This window comes from Magnusiomyces paraingens, assembly GCF_902498895.1.
Source record: "Magnusiomyces paraingens strain CBS 517.90 genome assembly, contig: contig1, whole genome shotgun sequence".
NCBI lineage: Eukaryota > Fungi > Ascomycota > Dipodascomycetes > Dipodascales > Dipodascaceae > Magnusiomyces > Magnusiomyces paraingens.
In genome coordinates, this window is record NW_022474067.1 from 622,552 (window position 1) to 646,744 (window position 24,193).

General features: G+C 35.2%; 3 protein-coding genes across 3 annotated transcripts; 1 reads left to right on the top strand and 2 right to left on the bottom strand.

Annotated features, from left to right (window-relative positions):
* Positions 1–414: 414 nt before the first annotated feature.
* On the top strand, positions 415–1,005 carry SAPINGB_P000214 (uncharacterized protein; the record flags this gene model as incomplete). Its single annotated transcript, XM_031994938.1, has 1 exon — positions 415–1,005. One exon carries the CDS (start codon positions 415–417, stop codon positions 1,003–1,005), a length of 591 nt encoding a protein of 196 aa, XP_031850829.1.
* A 5,779-nt stretch (positions 1,006–6,784) lies between these two features.
* SAPINGB_P000215 (uncharacterized protein) lies at positions 6,785–13,034 on the bottom strand (the record flags this gene model as incomplete). The annotated part of the gene is made up of 3 exons (XM_031994939.1): positions 6,785–11,488; positions 11,736–11,768; positions 11,841–13,034. The coding sequence occupies 3 exons, from the start codon at positions 13,032–13,034 to the stop codon at positions 6,785–6,787; spliced, it is 5,931 nt and encodes a 1,976-aa protein (XP_031850830.1).
* Positions 13,035–15,812: 2,778 nt separating this feature from the next.
* SAPINGB_P000216 (uncharacterized protein) lies at positions 15,813–22,341 on the bottom strand (the record flags this gene model as incomplete). The annotated part of the gene is made up of 3 exons (XM_031994940.1): positions 15,813–17,432; positions 17,507–19,800; positions 19,854–22,341. The coding sequence occupies 3 exons, from the start codon at positions 22,339–22,341 to the stop codon at positions 15,813–15,815; spliced, it is 6,402 nt and encodes a 2,133-aa protein (XP_031850831.1).
* Positions 22,342–24,193: the final 1,852 nt, after the last annotated feature.

The following is a 24,193-nucleotide window of genomic DNA, read 5'->3' on the forward strand; positions in this document are numbered from 1 at the left end:
TATTGAAATCCATTTTTAAGCTTAGAAGAGAAAGTGGGTACATAAAAAAAAAACAGTGCTTATTCTTATGGTAATGATAAAGTTGATTTAAACAGCTAATAAAAACGTATATACGTTTAATAAATATATTAATAACTGATGTTTAAAGTCAACACATAAATAGTAAATAGAAATACTCTTCACCACACCACACCAATATATTGTACACGACTGTATCATGCGATTAAAGAATGGGGTAGAACTCCTTTTGGTTTAATTGATGATGTGATTATTACCGTTGAAGGTAAAATTGAAGAAAATAAAAAAACCAAAAGCTTAAACAACATATTGGAAAAATGATGTAATTGGGATAAATCAAGAATGACCAAAATTGATTTGGGTGATAAATTGGGTTTTATTCATTTAATAAAAAATATGAAACCTAAAGATGAAAAAGTGCAACTTATTTTACCTAATGGAGAACCTCATGAACCCCAGAAAAAAATTAAATTGCTTGGAATCACTTTGAGCGATCTGCTTGATTTTAAATCTCATATTTTGAATAAAATCAATAAAGCAAGAAAGGCTGTTGGTGCTATTTGGCATCTTGGTGGCGTGCAAAAAGGTATGCGGGGTTCTGCAGTCAGATCACTATATATTGCTTGCGTAAGACCAATTGTGGAATATGGCTTAGAAATTTGGCATCATAAAATCGTGAAGGAAGAAATCCACAAGTTGAAAGTAATGCTGAATATGGCTTTGAGAAGAATTGTTAGTGTTTATCGCACAACTATTATTGCAGTATTGGAAAAGGAAGCTGGTATGATGCCATATATATTTGACAGGGATGGTGAAGGGAGTACTACTATCAATTCCGATACCAATTTTAATAGAGAAATGAATAATAGGATTGATCATAATAGAGATGACGGTGATAACAGGAATATTAACGCTCGCGCCAATGTCGATGGCAACGCAAGCGGCCACAATATTGTGAGAATGGACAAAGAAGTAACTAAGAAATAAAATTAAAAAAAATGAAATAACGCTCAAGAGGACAACAGAATTAGAAATTTGGTTAATGAATTCCCTCCAAATTCGAAGAAATATTCAAAAATAGCAAAATAGGAGTTAGGGGGTAAGGTGTAAGCCAACAAACATAATAAAATTGAAAAATAGAAAGCACAATGGGTTGATTTCCACAACACAACATAATCGACAAAGAGGCTGAATCATACTTTCATCAATGGTAAACGTGGTTCCTCTGGTAATCCAAGAGGTGGTCAATATGCAGGGTCAAGGTCGGCACTCCTTGATTATTCTGCGACCAACCATCAAACATTGAATAACAGAAAGCACAATAGGTAGTTTTAGTATATTATTGTGGGTGTGTGGGTGTCGGGTAATTGAAGTGGTAGTTGCAGCGGTAGTTGCAGGTTGTCACAAGCGATGTTCACCAATTCCCTTAGTTTATTCAAGATGTGTCCACAATGTTGAATACATTATCATTAACGATAGATAGACAAAGACACTTTGGTTGAGGTGTCGGTAAAGGAACCTTTTGTGGAGAATCATGACTGTATACCTATGAGGTTGGGTGAATCGCATGCATGTCTAAAAGAGAGTTAGCTCAATGACCTAAGTATTGGGTGCATCTGCATAAGTAGACTTACCAAAAGACGATTGCAGCATGTTGAAAGTAATAATTTTAAAGAAATGTGGATGACAGTGTTTATGAATATCGCATGGTATAATAGATCATAATAGTGATAAAAGTGATTCGTGATTGCAAATAGTATATATTTTATTGTTGGTAATAGTAAATTATAGTTGATAATGGTAGATGGTGATATAGTTGTAAATGTGTAGGTTAAAAAAAAAGGAAATAACAATAAAAAAATAAAAAAAAATAAAAAAAAATAAAACAATAAAAAAATAAAATGCTAGGAAGAATGAATGGGAATTGAAAAGAAAAAAAATCAAAAAGGCAGGAGGACGGCCTTGTATTTATGACTCCATAGTTCATTATTATTACCAAATATGACTTCTTCTTATTGGAATCTCTCAACCGAATAACATAATTATGAGGTGGTCAATAGGGAAGGGTATGGACGACACTCTTCAATAAATTTGCCCCCAACCATCAAAACATTGAATAACTGAAAGCACAATGGGTCGATTCACCACACCACAATATAATCGACAAAGAGGCTGAATCATACTTTCATCAATGGTAAACGTGGTTCCTCTGGTAATCCAAGAGGTGGTCTAAAGGCAGGGTCAAGGTCGGCACTCCTTGAGTATTCTGCGACCAACCATCAAAACATTGAATAACTGAAAGCACAATAGGTCGATATAATAATGTTGTAAATGGTGCTGAGGTGGTGGTAGTGAGGTAGTGGTAGTGAGGTAGTGGTAGTGAGGTAGTGGTAGTGAGGTAGTGGTAGTGAGGTAGTGGTAGTGAGGTAGTGGTAGTGAGGTAGTGGTAGTTGAAGTAGTAGTTGAAGTAGTAGTTGAAATCGTCGATGAATTTGAAGTCGTCACATCTGAATAACCATAATTATAAGTCCCTCGAATTTACCTTGGATGAGATATCAGGTTTGGGACATTCCGTGGTATATTCATATTGATCATCTCGTTTCACACAGGAACCTATGTTAACTAATGCTGATCATTTAACATTGACCTCGAGCCCATAGTGTATTTTTTCTAGTAGAGAGTTAGATTAATAACCTAAATATTAGATGCGTTGGTATATGAAAACTTACAGAAAGTAGGATTTAACAATAAAGGAATTAATGATGGCTTGATATGACTATAGACCTCCGAGGTTAAGTCTAGGGGGTGTTTGTCTATTAGAGTGTTAGATCAATAACTTGGGCATAGGGTACATTGGGTACGTTGACATAATAAGACTTACCAATAGACGACTGCAACATGTTGAAAGTATAATAGTGAACAAATGTGAGGGAAAGTGTTTATGAATAATGTGGTATGGCAAATAGTTATCGATCATGGTTGATAGTAGATGATAGTAGATGATAGTAGATGGTAATAGATGGTAACAGATTATAGTCAATAAAAGTAGATCATAGTTGATGGTAACAGATTATAGTCGATAAAAGTAGATGCTAGTTAATAGTAGTAAATGATAGTATATGGTCATGGTGATAATTCTAGAGGTAAAGAATAAAAAAGAATAAAAAAAATTTGAGAAAAGTGAATGGTAAAAGAAAAGAAATAAAAATCAAAAAGACGGGGGAAATCACTTTTATTTATACCTCCTTACAAATTTTCTTCAGTAAAAATAAAACTTCTTCTTATGGAAAATTTTTTTAATAAATTAAAAAAAACCAATATATCATTGATCTTGTTGTGGATTTTTTTTTTTTTTTTTTTTTTTTTAACTTATCCATACTTGTCACATGCTAAGATATATTTTTTAAAAAGCCAGCCTTAGGCTATTATTATAAATGTTAGTACTTTTCATTGAAGTTTAAGTCCTATGCTATTTATAAACATTCTAAAATTGAAGATATTGAATATTATTTTAAAAAAAAAAATTAATAATAATAATAATAATAAATAGATTTTAGAATGAGAAAAAACTCAACTACTTACGGGTAAGCTTAAATGCAAATTGTAAAAGGGAATGAATCATGGACAAGTATTTGGAAGGTGGCTAGTCCAGGTTGGTGATGAGAATCAAAATTAGGGTTAGGATTGGGGTTAGGATTAGGGTTGTGGTTGTAGCTCTAATTTTAATATGACAACTGAAAAGCCTGTCTCCCAAAGGTTTTTTCTTTTTATTTTTTTTCTTTCGTTAAATCACTATATTTTTTTTACTCTGATTCATTCATACTAATTGATTTTGATCATTATATATATATATATATATATTAAAGTTTTAAATATAATGCCATTAACAATCTGAATACTTTTTTTTTTTTTCGCGCTCTGATGACTGTCAATTTCCCTAATATTTCTTTCTTTTGGAATCGAAGTTTACATTTACAACCTTCCCAAATATGACTTAATTATAACTCATAATGACTATGAGTTCTACAATCTAAAATCTCTACACCATTCTATTAATTAATTTTGTAATTCCTTTGAGTGAAGTTTAGGTTTTAAATTTCTTGAAAGTTACTCTGACTAGTTTTAGAAAGCCGACATATTGATTGCAAAAGATTCTTAACATGAAAGTGCATAAATGTTTTTTTTTTTTTTTTTTTTTTTTTAACTTATAGATTCTTTGAATGAGAGCCATCAAAATAACTGTTTTCAAACTTGCTTCACTTACAGTTGTAGTTTTTTTTTCCTTTTTAATTTCAATTTCAATTTCAATTTCATACTTTTGTAACTATTAACCAAAGTTGTTTATAGCCCATGCCAAACTGGACAAGTGATACCCAAAATCTCATCAAAGTCTTAATTGTTTATCTAAAACTTTTTTTTTTTAAATATCCCCAGAGTTTTATATATATATAGAACTGAATATAAAAATGGAATTATTTTTTTTTTAAAACTTTTCAAATGATTCTTTAGATACTTTAATTAATCTTAACTCAGCTTGTGTTAATTTAATTATTCACTTCAAAAAACACACACACACACTTTTTTTTTTTGTAAGTGAGTGTCCTGTATATATATACATATGTATATATCATTTCTTCTTATTTCTTTCGGTTACGGAAGCATAAAATTGTTGAACTTTCCTGATTTTGAATGAACTTTTAACTGAAAAAAAAAAAATGCTAAGCCTTGGCAACTTTTAAAAATCTTTTTTTATTTACTTTTATACTTTTGTTTTTTTTTTTAAAAAAAAAAAAAGAAATTGAAAATAATATTGTATAAGTTTTCAATTTCAATTTCAATTTTTAAAACTCGCCAAGTCATCTTCTTCTTCTTTTTTTTAAAAAAAAAAAAAAAAAGAGTTTTCATATAATAAGTTTTGTATATTTTCATTTTCAAATTTTGAAATGCAAATTTTTTTTTTTGTTTTTTTTGGCTCGGTTTTAAAAAACAAAAAATGATACTTTATCAAAAAAATAAAATAAAATAAAAATAATAGAGTATTGTTTTTTTTTTTTTTTTTTCTGAATATTTTAATTTTATTAGATTTCTTTTTTTTTTTTTTTTTTTAAAAGTTAATTAATTTTTTTTTTTGATACAAATGTCAAATCTGAGCTTTTTTTTTTAACAGATTATTTTAAAAATCAATGCAAAATATCATAACAAGAAATCAAAAAAAAAAAAAAAAATTTATATTCATTTATACAAACAATCAAATAAATATATATATATATATATATATATATATATCTTTCAATATTATAAAACTCCTTCTTAAGTTTATTTTTGTTTTATCTCTCCACCATTTCTCTTGTCTTTTTTTTTGGTATCATTTTTAACTATATATATATATATTATATATATATAATAAAGTTTGTGAAGAAAAAAAAAAACTGTTAGTTAAAGCCATTAACAATGAAAAGGACCCTTTATTTTGGAAAACCTTTAAATATATATACATAAAAAATTAATTATCTTTGGATTATTATTTTTTTTTAATTAATCATTTATTATAATAAATAATTATATTATTCTTTAATTCTTCTTTTTTTTTTTTTAACTATAAGTTTTTTATTTAACTTTTTTTTTTTTTTTTTTTTTTGGATCCTTTTTTCTAACCTCGTTATCCAACCAATTTGCTCATTGATGAAAAAAAAAAAAAAAAAAAAATTCAGTATTTAACGTTATTTTTTTATTATTTTTTAATTCTATTAATAAATTAGTTCAAACTTGTGGGTCCTAACTTCTCTCAATAATAATAATAATAATAATAATAATAATAATCTTCATCTAGCCCACTCTTTTGTATCCGATTATTGGTTCAATTGTAGATATATATATATATATATATGTTGAATCTCTTTCTTTCTCTTCTTTTTTAAATATATGATGTAATGTTAACTTCCTTTCCTCCCCCCACACACCTACTATGCAACTTTAATAAAATAAAAATAATAATAATTTTATAAGCAACAATTAAATTTTTTTTTTTTTTTAATAATTTTTGAAATTTTTATATATATATATATATTTTTTTTTTGATTTTTCTTAATAATTACTTTAAAGCAACAGCTACTATATAATTATATTAAATTACTTACTTTTCTTCTTTTCTTATATATAAACAAAAATCTCTTTTTCTCTTTCTTTTTAAAACTCTAAAACTAATGTGGGGAGAGATTAAAAAGGAAAAATTTTTTTTTTTTTTTTTTTTTTTTAAAACTCTACATTCTTTACACAAAAGAGTTTTTAAAAGTAACAATATCCTATTTTTATAGTGTATGCTTTTAATAAGACTATTAAATCTTTCTCAAAATGAAATTTCCTCCTTTTTATTTTTTTTTTCTTTTTTATTTTTATTTCTTAAAAAAATGTTTTTGGTATATTTCTTCTTCTTCTTTTTCTTCTTCATTTTTTTTTTTTTAATCATCAAAGAATCAAATCCATTTACTTGAAATTTTCTAATAACTTTCTCGTTTTTCATTCTCTTGTTCATCTCAAAATCATCATGATTATTACAGAATAGATTTTCTTTATACATAAAAAAAAAAAAAGAATAACATAGTACACAAATTTTATATATATTCAAAAAAAAAAAAAAAAAAAAAAAAAAAGAGAGAAACCTTTTGTAAAAAAAAAAAAAACATTCACATCATAAACTAGAAAAACAAAATTTCGTAAAGATTTTTTTTTTTTTTTTTTTTTTTTTAATTCATCATCAATTTCTTCTTCATCGAGGTGGCATCGACCCAGGAGGACTCATCATAAAATCCATCAACGAGGTCGCTGGATTATTCCCAACGTTCCCACTAGGACTCATATATGACGATGACGACTGCGGTGTGCCAAGATTGCCTGCACTTGTGCCGCCGCCACCACCACCACCGCTCGTCGAAAGTCCCCCATTGCTACCGGTACGCTGCATCTTGAGTGGAGTCCCAGCATTGCTTCCAGCATTATTATTGCCAGAGTTACCGTTGTTATTATTATTATTATTGATAGAACCATTGCTAGAGCCACCATTCATCATAAACCCAGACGACATTGCAACAGGGCTTCCATTGGATTGAGGTCCGCCCCCGCCATTGATTCCGTTCCCACGTGAAGCCATCGGCATATTACCATTGTTATTGGTGTTACCCATGCCAAATGCTGCACCGGAATTTTCCATGCCATATGTTTGGAACGGTGATCGTTGCTGTTGCTGTTGCTGTTGCTGTTGCTGTTGTTGTTGAAGCATAGATGCAAGTTGTTGCTGTTGTTGTAACGACATACCCGCAAACCCTAAATTATTGTTAAACCCGGGCGTAGATACATTATTATTATTATTATTATTATTATTATTGTTGTTGTTGTTGTTGTTGTTGTTGATGTTACTAGCAAGAGGTGTGCTATTATTTATTGTTGTTTCAGAACGAATCTGCATGATGCGTGCCTGTAGAGCCTGCGCCATAACTAGTGCAAATGGCCAAATATGAATGGTAGACAAAATCCGTGACACCGCAGTTAATGCAACAATACTCATCGGAACTTGTTGCTGAATCATCAGTCTCGTCAAGTTTTGTTGTTGTTGTTGTTGCTGCTGCTGCTGCTGCTGTTGTTGTTGCTGTTGTAAAAACTGCTGCTGCTGCATATTGTTGGCATTGGCTGCAGCCATCATGTTCATCATACCTTGTACATTGACACCATTCTGGCCCATCATGTTAAGCATGCTCATCATGTTGCCGCCATTGCCACCATTTGCCATCGAATTGGCCATATTGTTCAATATGCTATTCATCACTTGCATACCACCAGGTACATTCATAAAATTGGATCGCATATTGGCATCGCTCATCATCATCATCATCATCATCATCATGTACTCAGCATTCATATTCCCGTTATTGTCAAACGGTTCTGTAGGATTGCCCATAAGATTGTTGTTATTATTATTATTATTATTATTGTTGTTGTTGTTGTTGTTGTTGTTGTTGTTGCTATTGATATTGTTGCTATTGCCACCGCCACTGTTATTGCTGTTGCTGCCAGGACTAGTTTCAGAGGCATTTACAGGAGAATTATACCCACCAGTACGCTGTTGTTGATTGTGTAGAACATCTGCATCTGAGCGTTGCGATAGCACGTCAAATACACGTGAAAAAATCTTGCGCAGACGCTCTACAAGCAACGTTTCTTCACGTTGCCACTGCGTAGAGTCACGCTTTTCCAAGCGATGGAAAAATTCAGATACAATAAGCCCACAGTCAAATAATGCCATCAAACTATGGATAAACGTTTCAAGAGCAGTGGCTTGTAAAGTCCACCGCGCAGAATGCTTCTCCCATAGAGAAATGGTATCGGCAGCATACGAGGCCGCCTCAAGCAACGCATCAAATTGCTTGCGAGTGCCTGATTGTACTTCATAAAGTACAGGTGCACGCAGCATATCTAGCTCGCGGCCCATACCTGCAAAGTCACGTTTCCAAAAGCATTCCTTAGTCTTGCGCAAGTCCAAGTAGAGTCGCACGTGTGCAAGTGATGACATGGGGATTGAGTCCGACATGAGCGAGCCATCAGGTGTGCGTGGAATGAGTGATGCTTGTGGCGAAAGAGACCACGTAGTTTCCCATGCCCGTAAAATGGCTTCTACAGAGCGCTTCTCTCTTTCTAGCCACTGAGTCTCACGAGACCCATTGTTAACACCCATAAACCCAGGGCTACCCACAGCAGTATCATCACTTCCCGCACTTCCCACAAGTTGTGAGCTATCATTTTTAACCAAATGGTTATTAAGGTGCTCGTCGTGAGGAGTACTACCTTGGGGAGGAGTTGTGTGAGTACTGCCAATTTGACCGTTACCACTCGGCATACGTTGATTTATCATCTTGTCGTACTCTTCGCGGCGCTCGTGAATATCGAAATGGATGGCATAGATGAGTGTTAACAAAGTAAAGTGAGGCACCTCGCCAACAAGAGTATTACCAGCAAGTAAACGCTCAAGACACTTAAGGAAATCGGGACCCTCCACAGAATTACTAAGAGATCCGTCATTTTCCTTTTCCTGAAGCACACTCCACCATTTATGAGGTTCTTGGGCAGTCCACAGTTTCTCATCACAAGGCGAGCCACACCTGATATCCGAGTTGCGTAAAGTAGTGGTGGCATTGTAACCTGTAGCCAAAAGACACGATATAGTATGAACAACATGCATTGTACGGATCCGTTCTTGTACCATGATGAAATACTGCCACTTTTCTTCAATAGATGAGCGAGCAGCATCAGGTACTGAAATAAAGTTGCGTGGTGGAAGATGGAGTCCAGCAGACTTTGCTAGTGAAATAACAGCATTAGCTTGAGCAACTGCAATTTTATTTGCAAGAAGTTCATCGTTAAAAAGACCATAAACCACTCCTAAAAGTAAAGCCTGGACTAGCCACAGGGGGGTAATTTCGTGGTCAGTTTTAGGGTCTTGTTTGCGTTCTCGACGTGATTCCAAATAAACATGAACACAGCAGCGCGAGATTTCAAAAATTGCAGCCGAGTGAGCACGCTCAAAAAGATAGAGTGCACCAATGGCAGCCATGGAAAGGGCAAGAGGAACATTATCCGGAGTAAATTCCAGAGTATGGTGCAAAAAGGGCAAGTGTTTGGAAAAATGGGTAATGTACGCATCAATGTAGAGCTGGAGTTCGGGAATAGACGGCAATTGAGGAGTTTGGTTGGAGGTTAATGGTGTGGGGGTTGCAAGTGTGTTTAAAATGTGAAGACGGAGTTGCGGCGTAATAACATGGTTATATTTGCGGCTTGTACCCTGAAACATCATATTATCAAAAGCGGAAGACGGAGCGGACGGAGTTGAGGAGGAAGACTTGTTTGGAGGTTTCATATCAGATTGCCAAATATTGGCAAAAGGTTCATGGTCGCCACCCGAGGACGGCGGTGCAAGGCCGGCAGACGCGGCAGATGTGTTGTGGATAGAAGTACCTGGAGTACTAGTAGTATTTGCCATGTTGCCGCGCGCCATTTGTGACAAGATTTTGTTATTGCCATGAGGGGGTGGGACATGTTGCTGGGACGAGTTTCCTTGTTGAGTAGAAGAAGGTATTGGGAATGGGGAAAGTCCAGCGTTTTGATTGTTTGAGCTGGAGAAATTTTGCTGTTGGTGTTGTTGTTGTTGTTGTTGTTGTTGTTGTGGCTGTGGCTGTGGCTGTGGCTGTTGTTGTTGTTGTTGCTGCTGCTGTTGTTGTTGCTGTTGTTGCTGTTGCTGCTGCTGCGACTGTTGTTTTGGAGCATTGAACGAAAAGGAAGAAAACAGACTCTGTGGAGTGTGATGTTGTTGTTGTTGTTGTTGTTGTTGCTGCTGTTGTTGCTGCTGTTGCTGTTGCTGCTGTTGCTGAGAATGGCTTTGTTGTTGATGCATTTGTTGTGGATTCGGGGTATCTTGCTTGTCAAACCCCATATTGCCATTGATACTTGTTTGAGGGCTGTCTGCATGTTCTGAAGAGTTTGTTTTGGAAGGATACAACCATGAAAGGTCATCATTGTCAAGCTCCAGTAACGCATTATGACCTGGACTCAATCCATCGTCAAAACTATTATTGCGTGGATGATTAGAAAGATGAGGATGAAGATGAGGGGGTATGCTATTATTATTATTATTATTATTATTATTATTATTAGGGTTAAGGCCAGGTGTAGTAGACGAAACATTGGAAGCGGCAGCTGCAGCAGCAGCAGCAGCAGCAGCCATATTTACCGGGCCACCTGGTACATCGCTCATATTGCCATTATTTGCAAAGGGGGTAGACAAAAAGTAATTTGAGTCAAAAGATGGGTCTAGTAGTTGTGGGTTAATAAATAGCGGGTCAGAAGAATTGAAAATATCATCCGTGATAATATCGCCATCATTGGAAGACAATGTTGTGGGGAGTAGTTGTGGAGTGGCAAAGCCAACTTGTGTAGGACCCGATGGGGGGACATTATGGCCAGCATCCATCATTGCAATGTCCTTATATTTTGAGTAGGAAGTTGCACTTGCAGCTGAAAAGGAAGCAGGGCGATGCCTTCGCGGGGGTCTTTGGCCGTTAAAGTCATCTGAAATTCCATGGCCCGATGTGGACGAGGCGGATGTTACAGAAGATGAAGAGGGAGTGCCGACACTTAAAGCGGTGCCTGATCCTGGGGTAGATACGTTTGCAGATGATGAAGAGGCAACAGCACCACCACCAGATAAGTTTGGGTTGCTTGCATAAGCGTTTTGAGTGGCTGCAGCAGCGGCAGCAGCAGCAGCAGCAGCTGCCACGGCAGCAAACTGGCCTGGAGAAGAGGCTGCAGCGGCAGCCAGAAGGTTGGGGGACTCTGAGAGCAAGCCATAAAAGCCACCATAATTGTTATCCAGCGAATCGCTTGTAAAAGAAGATGAAAGTTGTTGGATTATGTCTGCGTGAGGCTGCTAAAATTAAAAAAAAATAAAAAATAAACGTTAGCATAATTTAAGTCTTGTTGATATCATGTTTTACCCCGGATTTGTTAAAGTTTGTCATTTGACCCTTTTAAAAAAAAAAAAAAAAAAAAAATTTTCCAGTATAATCCATTGTTGTTGGGGGAGGGAGGGGAGGAAAGAAAGCTGTTTTGGGAGTAAAAAAAAAAAAAGTCCATTTGGTGCAACAACAACATCAATAATAACAAATGAGGCCTACGGGGCCTCGGAAAAACTTAAGAGCCCGGGACCTCTTTAGGGGAAAAAAAAAAAAAAAAAAAATGAAAATTTTGAAAAAAAAAAACAAAAAAAATAAATAACATACCAAATCAGAACGAGAAGCTGAACTAGAAGATGATGGTGGGCCCATAAATGCGTGTGGAGAAAATGCACTACCATTAGAAAATGCCGGTTGTTGTTGTTGATGTTGTTGAGGCATATGAGAGTGTTGCTGGTTCATCATGGAAATGGAAACCGGTGACACAGAAGATGAAGGGGCTCTATGGTGCTGGTTGTGACCTCCAGTAGAAGGCATATGCATATTGTTTGGTGTGGATACTGCTGATGGTGTTTGATATTGTTGCTGTTGCTGTTGCTGTTGCTGTTGCTGTTGCTGTTGCTGTTGCTGTTGCTGAGAAGATGGCATCATGATACTACCGCCACCAGAAGTCATTGTAGACATTGGGATATTTGGTGTTGGGGATGCAGACGAATGATTTGATGCAAACGTGCTAGCTCCAGGTGTAGATGTTGCTGTTGTTGCCGCAGAGTTATTTGCATTCGTACTAGTTGCTGTTGTTGAGCCGGGTGGTTGTTGTTGTTGGCCAGTTGTTGTATTTGAGGTGGTTGGTGTTGCTGCTGCTGCTGCTGCTGCTGATGTTGATGTTGCTGTGGAAGAGGCAGACGCTGTGTTTGATGATGATGATGATGATGATGATGAAGAAGAAGAAGTTGATACAGCGGCTGCTACTTGAGCCTGAACTTGAGCTTGAGCAGCTGCTGTAGATGCAGACGATGATGAAGAAGCAGCATTTGGGTTCGATGAAGTCTTGGAAATACCAGCAGGAGCTTTGGTAGAAGAAATTGTAGTTGGAGCAACAGATTTACGTTTTCCAGTAGCACGAACACGGGGGGTTTCTGGGAAAGCAGCATGAAGTTTTTGCTTATGACGAAGCAGCAAATCTCTGCGGGCAAAACAGCGCTCACAAACGGGACACTGGAAAGGTTTTTCCTTTGTGTGAGAACGTTCATGACGCTTAAGATGTTCTAAACGTGCAAAAGATCGTGTACATGTTAGACATGTATGAGGCCGAGGCTTGTCAGTTTTGATTAGAGTTGATTTTGGAGGAATTTGTTGTGTAGGACCTCGTGGAGGTTGCTGTTGTTGTTGTTGTTGTTGAGTACCGGGATTATTTGAGGCTATTCCACCTCTGGAAGAATTTTGAGGTTGCACTTGTGCTGGAATGCCAGGAGGGCCTTGTGGAGGAGGATGTTGTTGTTGTTGTTGTTGGGTATTCATGATGATATATATATATATGTTTTGGTTGGAAAGTTTTTTGATTATTCCAGGAGGGAAAAAAAAAGAAAAAAGAAAGAAAGAAATAAAGAAATAAAGAAATAAAGAAAGAAAAAAAAAAAAAAATCCAACGCGTGTTTGGAATGTTTTGTGTTGTATATGTTTTAGAGAGAAATAGAGAAAGAAAGAAAGAAAAAAATAAAATAAAATAAAATAAAAAGGAGAGAAACAAAAAAAAAAAAAAAAAAAAAAAAAAAAAATTAAACTAATTGAAGACTAAATTATTAGTAGTTGTAGTAGTAGTAGAAGATAAATATATATATATATATATATATTAAAAAAAAAAAAAAAAAAAATAAAAAAAATAACTTTCTATCCCTTTTTTTTCTTTATATATATTTTCTTCTTCTTTCTTTTTTTTTTTTTTTTTTTTTTTTAACATAAGGGGGTGGTGGTGGTGGTGTTTAAAAAAAAAAAAAAAAAAAAAAAAAAAAAAAAAAAAAAAAAGATTTTAAATTGGATCAAAAAAAAAAAAAAAAAAAAAAAATTAGCAGCAAAAGAAATATAAATATAAATATATAAATATAAATAAAGAATTAATGCTGCTAAAGAATCAAAAGTTAATGATTTTATATATATAAAAACTAAAAGAATAGTTTGAAATGAAAGAAATTTTTTTTTTTTATTTTATTTTATTTTATTTTAGTTTAGTTTAGTTTAAAGAAAGGAAAAGGAAAAAAGGAATATTTATATATAAATTTATTTATTCATTTATGTTGTGTGTGTGTAGGTTGTTGGTGATGATTATGATGATTTAAAAAAAAAAAAAAAAAAGATATTTTATTTTTATATAATAATAAATAAATAAATAAATAAATAAATAAATTGTGTGTGTGTGAAAAGAAAAATAATAATAATAATAATAATAATAATAATAATAATAATGGTGGTGGTGGTGGTGGTGATGAAGGAAAAAAAAAAAAAATAAAAAAAAGTGGAAAATCCGCATTAATTTGTTACAACTTTTTATTATTATTATTTTATATTTTTTTGTAACAATAAAAAAAAATAAATTAAAAACTGTGGAGAACAAATAATATCAACACTAACACTAACAGCAAAAAAAAAAAAAAAAAAAAAAAAAAACCAGTCGGAAGAACCCGAAAAAAAAAAAAATAAAAAATAAAAAAAAATAGAAATATTACTCAATTGAGATTTTAAAAAATAATGGAGAAGAAAAAGATGAATCTTTAAAGAAATTTCTTATTTTATTTATTTATTTATTTATTTATTTACATATAAATATATATATATATATTCAGATCTAACTTTAACGTTTTGCCTCTATGTGTTCCAACCCGGTTGGTATTTCAATAGTAATATTTGAATTTTTTTTTTTTTTAATAATGCACATAAACGTTAATTCATCACTGATATTTTTTTAATGGATCATTTAAGGACACAAAAAAAAATAAAAAAAATAAAAAATAAAAATATAAGATAAAGACCTTTTTTTTTTTTTTTTTTTTTTTTTTCATGTATCGGATTATATATATATATATATATATAATAGGTATTTTAATACCGTTCAATATTCTATAAAAAAGAAAAAAAAAAAAAAAAAAAGGTTTCCTTTCCTCCTCTTCCTCCTCCATGGCCTCAAAGAATTGTTGTTGTTGTTGTTGCCGATATAATGATATTTTTTTTATTTTATTTTATGTTTTTTATGTTTTTATTTTTCAATTTGTCTCAAACTTTGGAATTCTTTTCTTTCTATTTAATAATAATAACAGTAGTAGTAGTAGTAGTAGTAGTAGTAGTAGTAGTAGTAATGATAATCTTTGACATCAGTCTTAAATATATATTTCAATAGTAACTATTCACTACATTTTTTTTTTTTTTTTTTTTTTTTTTTTTTGGTCTATATATATTCAATGCTATTTCATATTTCATATTTCATATTTCATAATATCTCCAATATTTAATTAATGCTTTCAAGACTCAATACTTCTCTATTCAAAACTTCTATTCTCTCTCCTTTTCACAATAATATATCTTTACCTCCCTTTATTTATTTATTTATTTCTTTTAATACAAAATCTTCTAATTCTTAAAAAAAAAAAAAAAAAAAAAAAAAAAGATAAAATTCAACTATTTGATTCCATTGTAATAATTACAATTATATTATTATAATAAATGAACTTTACACGTTGCGCCTTTTTTTTTTTTTTTTTTTTTTTTTTTCTGTTTGTTTGTTTGTTTGTTTGTTTGTCGCCACAAAAAAAAATAAATACATGTATATATACCCCCACTCACTCACTCACTCACTCACTCACTCACTCACACAATCACACCAGCCACAGGTAGGGTAACATTTTATTTTATTTAATTTTTTAAAAAAAAAAAACTTTCTTGGTGGTGGAAAATACCCCAGACCTTTTTTTTTTTTTTTTTTTTTTTTTTTTTTTTTTTTTTTTTTTTTTTTTTTGGGGGGGAAAGAACGGAGGTGGCCACTTACCCCGGATTTTCTTTCCATTCAAACTCAAAAAAAATAAAATTAAAATAAAATAAAATATTTTTAATTATATAATAATAAATATATAATAAATATATAATAATCTATATATACAATAACTCATCATCATTCATCATCATTCATCATCATTCATCATCATCTCATTTATCCCAAATTTTTCTTTTTTTTTTTTTTTTTTTTTTTTTTTTTTTTTTTTTTTTTTTTTTTTTTTTTTTTTTTTTTTATTTTTTTTTATTTATTCTTGTTTAAAACTTCTTCCCTTTCCAATTGTGGAACCCCCTGTTACGGTTATATCCTCCCTTCTTACCAGACCCCATCCCTCGGTGCCCCCGTCGTGGCCGTGAAAATATAGTCGGCCCGTGTCGTCGGCGACCAAAGTAACGATCATTCCCATTATTTCTTCCTCCTCCATTGTTACCATTACCTTCATCTCTATTCTCCTCCTCCTCCTCCTTTTCTTCTTCTTCCTCTTCTTCTTCTTCTTCTCCTTCTCCATCTTCTATTATTGCCTCCTCTCCATAATTATCCATCGCAATCCCAGTCCTTAATGCTCTAGATTCCTCAACAACACTTTTGAACCCTCCTGCAGGTGGCTCCGCATCATCATCTGCATAATCGTCACCATACCTCGGCGGCTCAACAACCATCATTCGAGGTGCAGACCCAGTAGACTGACGACCTAATCTCCGACCAAGAGTTCGTAAAAGTGGCCCATTGTTATTACCACCACCACCACCACCACCACCACCATTGCTGATTATGATGCTGCTGCTGCTACTGCTGCTACTGCTGCTACTGCTGCTACTGCCACTATTACTGTGAATATTACTATTTTCGCCAGCACTCGCACCTCGTCTCCGGAAATCAAATCCAATCTTTTGCTTCTTAAAAGAAAGTACCTGCTGGTGCAAGTCATTCTTTATAGCCTCTCCTAATTGTCTTTTCTGAGGTAACCGTAAATTCTCATGCTGCCGTATTATTGGCTTGGAAACAGAAATAATAGTAGCTGTTGTAGAAGAATCCGCAGATGATTGCAAAGCTGGTGGTTCCCTCCATGGCTCAGATAATATTGGGGGCTTGCTTTTCCATCGGTACTCGGCAAATAAATCCTCTTCTTCCTCTCCATCAATATTCTTCACTCTTATCAAGTCTGGCTTCTCATCAATAACCACACCAAACTCAGATTCCCCAACTTCTTTCTTCTTCTTTTGCTCTCGCGTAAAGTCATTCCCCCAAATTGAAGCTGCAGTAGGTCGATTTATATCCATCCATTTATTTGCATCTGTTTCGGCTGCTGCTGCTGCTGTTATTGATGTTGATGTCGATGTTGTTGCTGATATTTGCTCTTTAGGTACAGGAGAAATAGACAATGAACTCGCCTTAGTCTCATCAACACCATTACCATGAAACTTTGCCAACCTTGGATCCTCAGCAACATTAGAACTGGCTCCCACCACAGGTGCAACTATTACGGAAGGTGTTCCGTTTTGTGTTGTTGCACCTTCTGTTGGAGTGCTTGTTGCGGAACTCGCACTAGTGCTTGCTACTCCAGTCGTCAATATTGTGGTAGTAGCAGAACCACTAACCCCAGTACCTCCACTTGCACCCATTCTTGAAAGGTCAGTTCGTTGGTCATGAAGTCGCCGTTTTTTAATCTTCTCAAGAACTTTGCCCATGTATGTCTTGACAAACGTCTTAATCTTGAGTTTCTTTTCAGACCCAAAATCAACATCAATTTTTAATGGCTTTGCACGTAGTTCCTTTTCAACAAGAATCCGAACAATCTCCCGTGAATATTGCTTCACGTTATCATGTCCAATCTGAGATTCATATCGCACAACAATATTGGGAACAATTTTTGCAAACTATTAAAGAAAAAAAAAAAAAATTAGTAAACTCGAAAAGAAAAAAAAAAAAAAAAAAATTTTTCTTCACTCACATTCTTTTGCAATAACCGAGATTGCATCTCAATCAAAGTTTCAGAACCAGGACTTACGGAATCATCCTCGTCAAATAAATCAAGTGACGACGATCTCCGAGATATCCCAAGTGCACTACCGCTCCGGCTAATTGGATCCGCACCATGACTATTACTTCGGCTGAGCGCTGAAGACAAAGAAGATGGAAATGCTGCTGCTGCTGCTGCTGCTGCTGCTGCGGCCGCTGCACCTTCCTTTTGCTTCTGACACGCCTCCTCAATAATCTTTTGCAAAGTCATCTCTTCAGTTGCCTTCTTTAACGCCCGTACATCTTGGGCTCCGCCTGCAATTGCTGCTGCTGCTGCTGCTCCTACTGCTCCTACTGCTCCTGCAGGGCCAGATATACCTGCAAGAGCAGTCATGGACCCACTTCGAGAGCCGTTGCGTGAAAGACTAACAGCACTGCCAAGCCCAACTTCAGACTCATGGCGAGATAGTGTCCCAGATCCATTCATGGCAGAGTAATCTTCACCATACTGACTTCCAAGAGAATACTGTCCATATGCTGTAGAATTAGAAACTACCGTTGCTGGTGTTACAACTGAAGCACCTGCCACAGTACTTGCATTGGGATTAACCCCAGGTCCAGCAGGTGGGTTGCGGTAAAACCCGCCATTCAGTGGATTAATCACATTCCCTCCCTTAGTAAGTACAGGCATTGGCCGCTCCCATTGCGTGATGTTAAGCTCACGGTTGTAGTAATAAACGCGGCCCCCAGGAGCCTCTGCAGATCGCCATCCGGGTGGAAGGATATCTGACAACACAGCCTGTTGAGCTAACAGTGTTTTGCGTGGGCCTTCAGGTAGATTCAAATCAGCATACCGGTCTTGGTTACTCTTTTTGTTGATAAACTTATTGGTTTGTTGTTGTTGTTGTTGCTGCTGCTGTTGCTGCTGCTGTTGTTGGTTGTTAGTACTAGTATGATGATGATGGTGATGATTGTGGGTGTGATGGTTATTATAACTATGATGGCCGTTTGATTGTTGCAACGCTTCAGTATCTTTCTTGGCATCTGCCTCCTTCTTGGTCTCAGACTCAGAAGATGGAGCAGCAGCAGCAGTAGCATTAGCAGTCTCAGGCTCCTCATCGTGTTTCTTTTCCCGTCGAGGAATACGGTACGCCATTTGAAGTGAAGCCCACTCCTTCAACAGCTGGTCAGCAAGCTCCTTGATTTCCTCGTCTTCACAGTGCTGCGAAATATCCTTCACCGTTTCTTCAATCTTAGAACTTGAAATCTTATTTTTGGTCTTGCGCGGCCACTTGGTCATGATTTCCAAAATAATGCGCGTCCGAGGGTACTTTTCCTTCTTTCCGTCCAGGTTCCAGTCCCTTAAAAGATTGTTGAAAATCTGGTATCCGTGCATTTGCATCACCCGGAAATGAATCCCTGTATCGCTCGTGTTAGCAATACGTGAAAGAAGTTTATTGACGAGCCAGTCTTCACGAGCTTGCATAAGCGAACTCATAATCTTCGAAACAGAGTATACCGTCACTGGCTTTGTAGGCAAGGCACTTGTCTCATAATCATCTTCCTCGTCAATATCAAAGTCTTCATCAAGCTCATCTTCAGTTAGACGCGGCTTCTTCTTGGTGTGGTTTTTCTTGCTTGTCATCCAAGTATCTTCATCAGAATCATCCATGTCCAAAGCATCCAGTACGGGTTGAGGCAGCTTATTGACTGCTTCTGTTTGCGTCTTGCCACCGAGAATTCCCACGCAGCTGGGCTCTCCACAATAGCATGGCTGTGCATCTGCACCGTATCGATCAACATTGTAATCAAACGTAATTTCCTCGCCTTTTAAAATATCACGTTTAGTGAAAATGCCCATGCGCAACTTGTCACCTACAACCCACTTATCAACGTAGCAGTTGGGGTTGCATGAGTGATTGCAGAAACGAGCAAGGCCACCCTTGGAAGTGGCATCAATGAATTCACCCTTTTGCAACATCATAAAGTAAAAATGTCGATTCCCACCCTTCTTGTAGTCGTCTGCACGCTTGCGAAATCCAGCTTCAGAAATTACCTCGCCAACATACTCGTAAACAAAGGTACTTTGTGCAATGTTTTCCAATGCTCGCACACCGTAGCCCTTGAGCTTGGTCTGGATCACATCAACTTTAGCATATTCGCGTTTTTGGAACCGCTGATTACGGCAGTCTTTACCACAAAAGCATTTAGAATTGACACATTCAATAGATGTTAATCTATTGATACAGTCAGAGTCGTCGCCACAAGCGAGATTGCGATTTCCATCTAAGAATAAGTTAGTATCAAGCAATAATAAAAAAAGATTAAAGTAAACTTACCCCACTGTTGTCGGCAGTCGCATGTCATGGCATCAAACTGGCCAGAGTTGCCAAGATTTTTCTTGGTATAGATACTCTCCAACAGAACCTCAAAAGTCTCTTCAGCTTCTTCAGTCTTAGAGGGAAGATCATTGAATAGTTGGTAATGGATCTGTTGTTCCTTTTTGGTCTTTTTGCTGCGCCGCTTCTTGGGCATTTTGGTCACAGGCGACAAGATAATTCCATCGTCGTCATTCATTGAGCTAGGCGGTTCAGGAGTGGTGGCTTCTTCTCTGACATATGGTGAAGAGGCCTGAGCAGGTAGCGGCAAATCATCATTTTGATCGTAGTCATCCTCATAATCATCGTTTTTGCTGGGTGGTGGCAAGGCTGGGGATTGAGGAGGGGCTGGTGGAGACAGCGATTTAGACAACTCTTTCAAGTTAGATGATGAGTGTGGTGGTTCCAAAGGTGGAGATATTGGTGATGACGACAAACTTGGTGATTCAGAAGAAGAAGATTCTTCAATTCCATTTCGAATGCTTTCGGCAACTGCTATATGTTTCATGACCTCATCTTCATCGGATTCCAATGGTGGACTTAAAGAGCTATCGCTGAGTTCTTCTTTGATGTTTAAGTCTGTGGGTTCTGTTTTAATGTATGGCTTGGGTGATTCTTCCTGTTCTACCTTGATTTTTTCCTCTTCTATTATTGGTTCAGTAAGTTCAGTAGGTGGCTCTTCTTTCTTGATTTTGAAAGTTTTTTCTTTTTCAGAGCTGGTTGCAAGAGTGTCTAAAGATTCTGGGGAGTCAAAAGATGACTGCTGTTTTTTGGTTGATGTTGTTTTTGGTGGTGTTAAATTTTTATTCTCCTTTGATGGTTCCTCTTTGATTTTAGGGAGAATATCCAGTTTTTCATCTGTTTGAGCGTCCTCCATAGGCACGTCCACAAGGTCGTGTTGGGGTTCCTCAGCCAGTTCCTCAACCGGTTCCTCAACCGGTTCCTCAGCTTGTTTTTCAACATGTTTCTCAGAAAGATTTTCAGTCAGTTTCTTTGTAAATTCCTCAGTGTGGTTATTTAAAGGCTCCACAAAGGGTTTCTTAACGAGATTTTCCGAGTGACTCGCAGCAGGCTCATCAATAGGTTCCTTTTTGATTTGTTTAAATTCATCCTTTGGTACTTTATTAGATCTTTCCGTTGATTCAGAATTAAGATCCTTCTTGGAGCTTTGGTTGATTTCCTTGTCAAGTTTAGGCTCTTTAGTAAGGGCTTGTTCTAGTACTTGGTCATCGGACGTATATTTGATAGATACGTCATCAAGCTTCTCTTCTTGTCGAGGTAGTGCTGTCAGACTTTCAGGAAGCTCCTTGTTGTAGTCCACGGTTAAAGCTTCGTCATCTGGAACCTGATCATCGTAAACTGGGAAAAACTGTTGTTGTTGTTGTTGTTGTTGCTGTTGCTGCTGCTGCTGCTGCTGCGATTTCGGGAGGGGCCGATTATAATCTTTGGAAAAGTTGTTTCCACCACGTTTAGAATGGCTGATATAGTAGCGATGATGATTATTGTTGTTGTTGTTGTTGTTGTTGTTGTTGGTGTTGCCACTATTGGTGTTGCTACTGTTGTTGCCACCGGAGCTGTTGCCATTACTACTTGCATGGTAAGAGTTTTTAAAATGATAGTGGCGATGAGATTTATTGGAGACAAAAGCCCGGCCACCACCACCACCTCCTCCTCCCCCTCCTCCTCCTCCTCCATTACCGCTGCTGGATGAGTTGTTCAACAGGTTTTGTTTTGTAGAGTGTTTATTTAAAGATGACGGTATTCCTTGATTACCGCCAGCCAAACCATTGGATCCACCTCCACTAGTGCCTAGGCCGCTGCTGTTATTGCTAGCGCCAGTGCCATTGCTGCTGCTGCTACCACTACTACTGCTATTCCGTCGAAACCAGTACTGAGAGCTCTTTTGTGCTATATTATGGGATGATGTAGCACTTGATTGAGAGCTTCCAACTCCAATATTGCCACTATTACTACCGGAAGCAGAGTACCGTTGGTGAGAAGTATTTGTGTAGTGATATGAGGGAGACTGGCTTCTGGAGTATGATGACCCAAGCTGTTGTTGTTGCTGCTGCTGTTGATGCTGCTGTTGATGCTGCTGTTGATGCTGCTGTTGATGCTGCTGTTGATGCTGCTGTTGATGCTGCTGTTGTTGTTGTTGGGGACGAGATCGTGAATGAGGATGAAGGTATCTTTGCTGTTGAGGAAGAAGATGATTATGGTGATGGTTCTGGTGCTGGTGGTGGTGCTGTGATGAAGAAGATGATGGATTATCTGAGTATGGGTTTGATGGCATTCCGTTGTGGTCGCCTGAAGATGAACTGGCAGAACCAGAGCTTGGCGGCTGTGAGGCACCTGTAATATACTGTTGAGAGTACCCTTGTGAATTTGTCAGAGTAGAATAGTATTTACTATTATTGTGTGAAGAATAAGAACGACTTCTGTGGTCCATTATGAAGATATATTGTGGTGGGAAGGGTTGAATAGAATAGTGATGGGAGTGGTGGTGGTGATGGTGATGGTGATGGTAGTAGTATTGGTAGTAGTGTGTTGGTGGCGGCAGTTAGGGGCAAGACGCGTTGGGGTAGGCTGTGATCTGCGCAAAAAAAGAGGCCCGGAATTGAAGGATATGAAGAATCAAGAGGTATATGAGCCGATAAGTAAGTAACAAGAGAGTCTGTCATAACAAAATCAAATGACTCTTCATAGAAACTTTTTTTTTTTTGTTTTTTTGGTTACTTGATTGATGATGCCTTTAAAATAAATATATATATATATATATTTTTTTTTTTTGACAAATTATAAAATAGGTTGATTTGTCAAGAGTTCACGCATGTCCCTGCTTTAAATGAAGGATTTTAAAAATAAATAAAAACAGGGGAAATGAAAAGGGTATTAAATGTGATTAAAAGTGGTAATTGATGGCAGTTAAGCTGCTATCTAGAAAGAAACAAGCGCAGTTGTTCTTGTGGGTATATCAAAAAATAAAATAAAATAAAATCGCGTTTAATTTAGTATGATTTTGATTGAGTAGGGGGAAAAAAAAAAAAAAAAAAAAAAAGGCCAATTTCGCGATATTTGCTGGTTTCTTTTTTTTTTGGTGGAGAGAGAGAGAAAAAAAAAAAAAAAAAAAAAAAAAAAGACAGACAGACACATAGACAGACACATATAGAGACAAATTTGTTACATTTAATTCTGTAATTAATCACGTGTATATATGTAATTAAATATGTATTATTTTATGGACGCTATTTAAGTATTATATGATATTATTAAAAAAAAAGAATAGAATAGAATAGAAATTTTCATTTTCATTTTTAATTTTTAATTTTATTTATTCATTGCATTTTAACAACAAATTTTTTTTTTATTTATTTATTTATTACAATAACGAATTGGAACATCTATTTGCAACCATTATTATAATAATGACAACACATCAACAATGCCAGATCGGATACACTACATTTGTCTACACTCGAGTCGATCTGATGTTTTTCTGAGTTTAATGGGAATCATTCCAGTTGAGCATGTTAAACGGGAAGTATGCTGAGGATGATGATGATGATGCTGATACATGAGAAAACTTAAATATAAACGTAAAACATATATACACACTTACACACTTACTATCAATGTGAATGATTTTTAAAGAGTAGAAAAGGATATAGAGTGAGTGGAAGACCAAAGGGGTAGAAGAGGGATCAGTAAGGCCTTGTTTTGATAGTTTTTTTTTTTTTTTTTTTTTTTTTTCATTTCATTTCATTTTGGTCTAAAAAGGGAAGTTACTTAAAGTATATGATTATTATATTTATTTATTTTTTTGTTTCTATTCATTCCGAGTATCTTTAGACATGGAAAAACTATTTCCGAATGGAAACAAAAACAAAAAAAAAATTTTTTTTTTTTTTAAAAAACAAAAAAAAAAACAAAATTTGAAAATTTCAAATTGATGAAAAGGAAAAAAAAAATAAAAAAATAAAAAAATAAAAAAATAAAAAAATGTACGTGTAAAAATACAAGACAAGTCATATAGAAAAAACCTTCCCCAACGTTGATAGACTTTCCATGATCTAAGATTGTAGGTTTTTTTTTATTTTAGATTTAGACAAATTATTATTACGATTAATTATTTTATGTAGATTAAGAAGAAGAGGAAAAAAAAAAAAAAAAAAAGAAGAAAGAGATCGACATCTAAAATATCTAAAAAAAAAAAGAAAAAGAAAAAGAAAAAAAAGTTAAACGTAAACAAGCTCATAAATAAACACCAAAGACATTAATTTTTTTTTTTTTTGTATTATTCT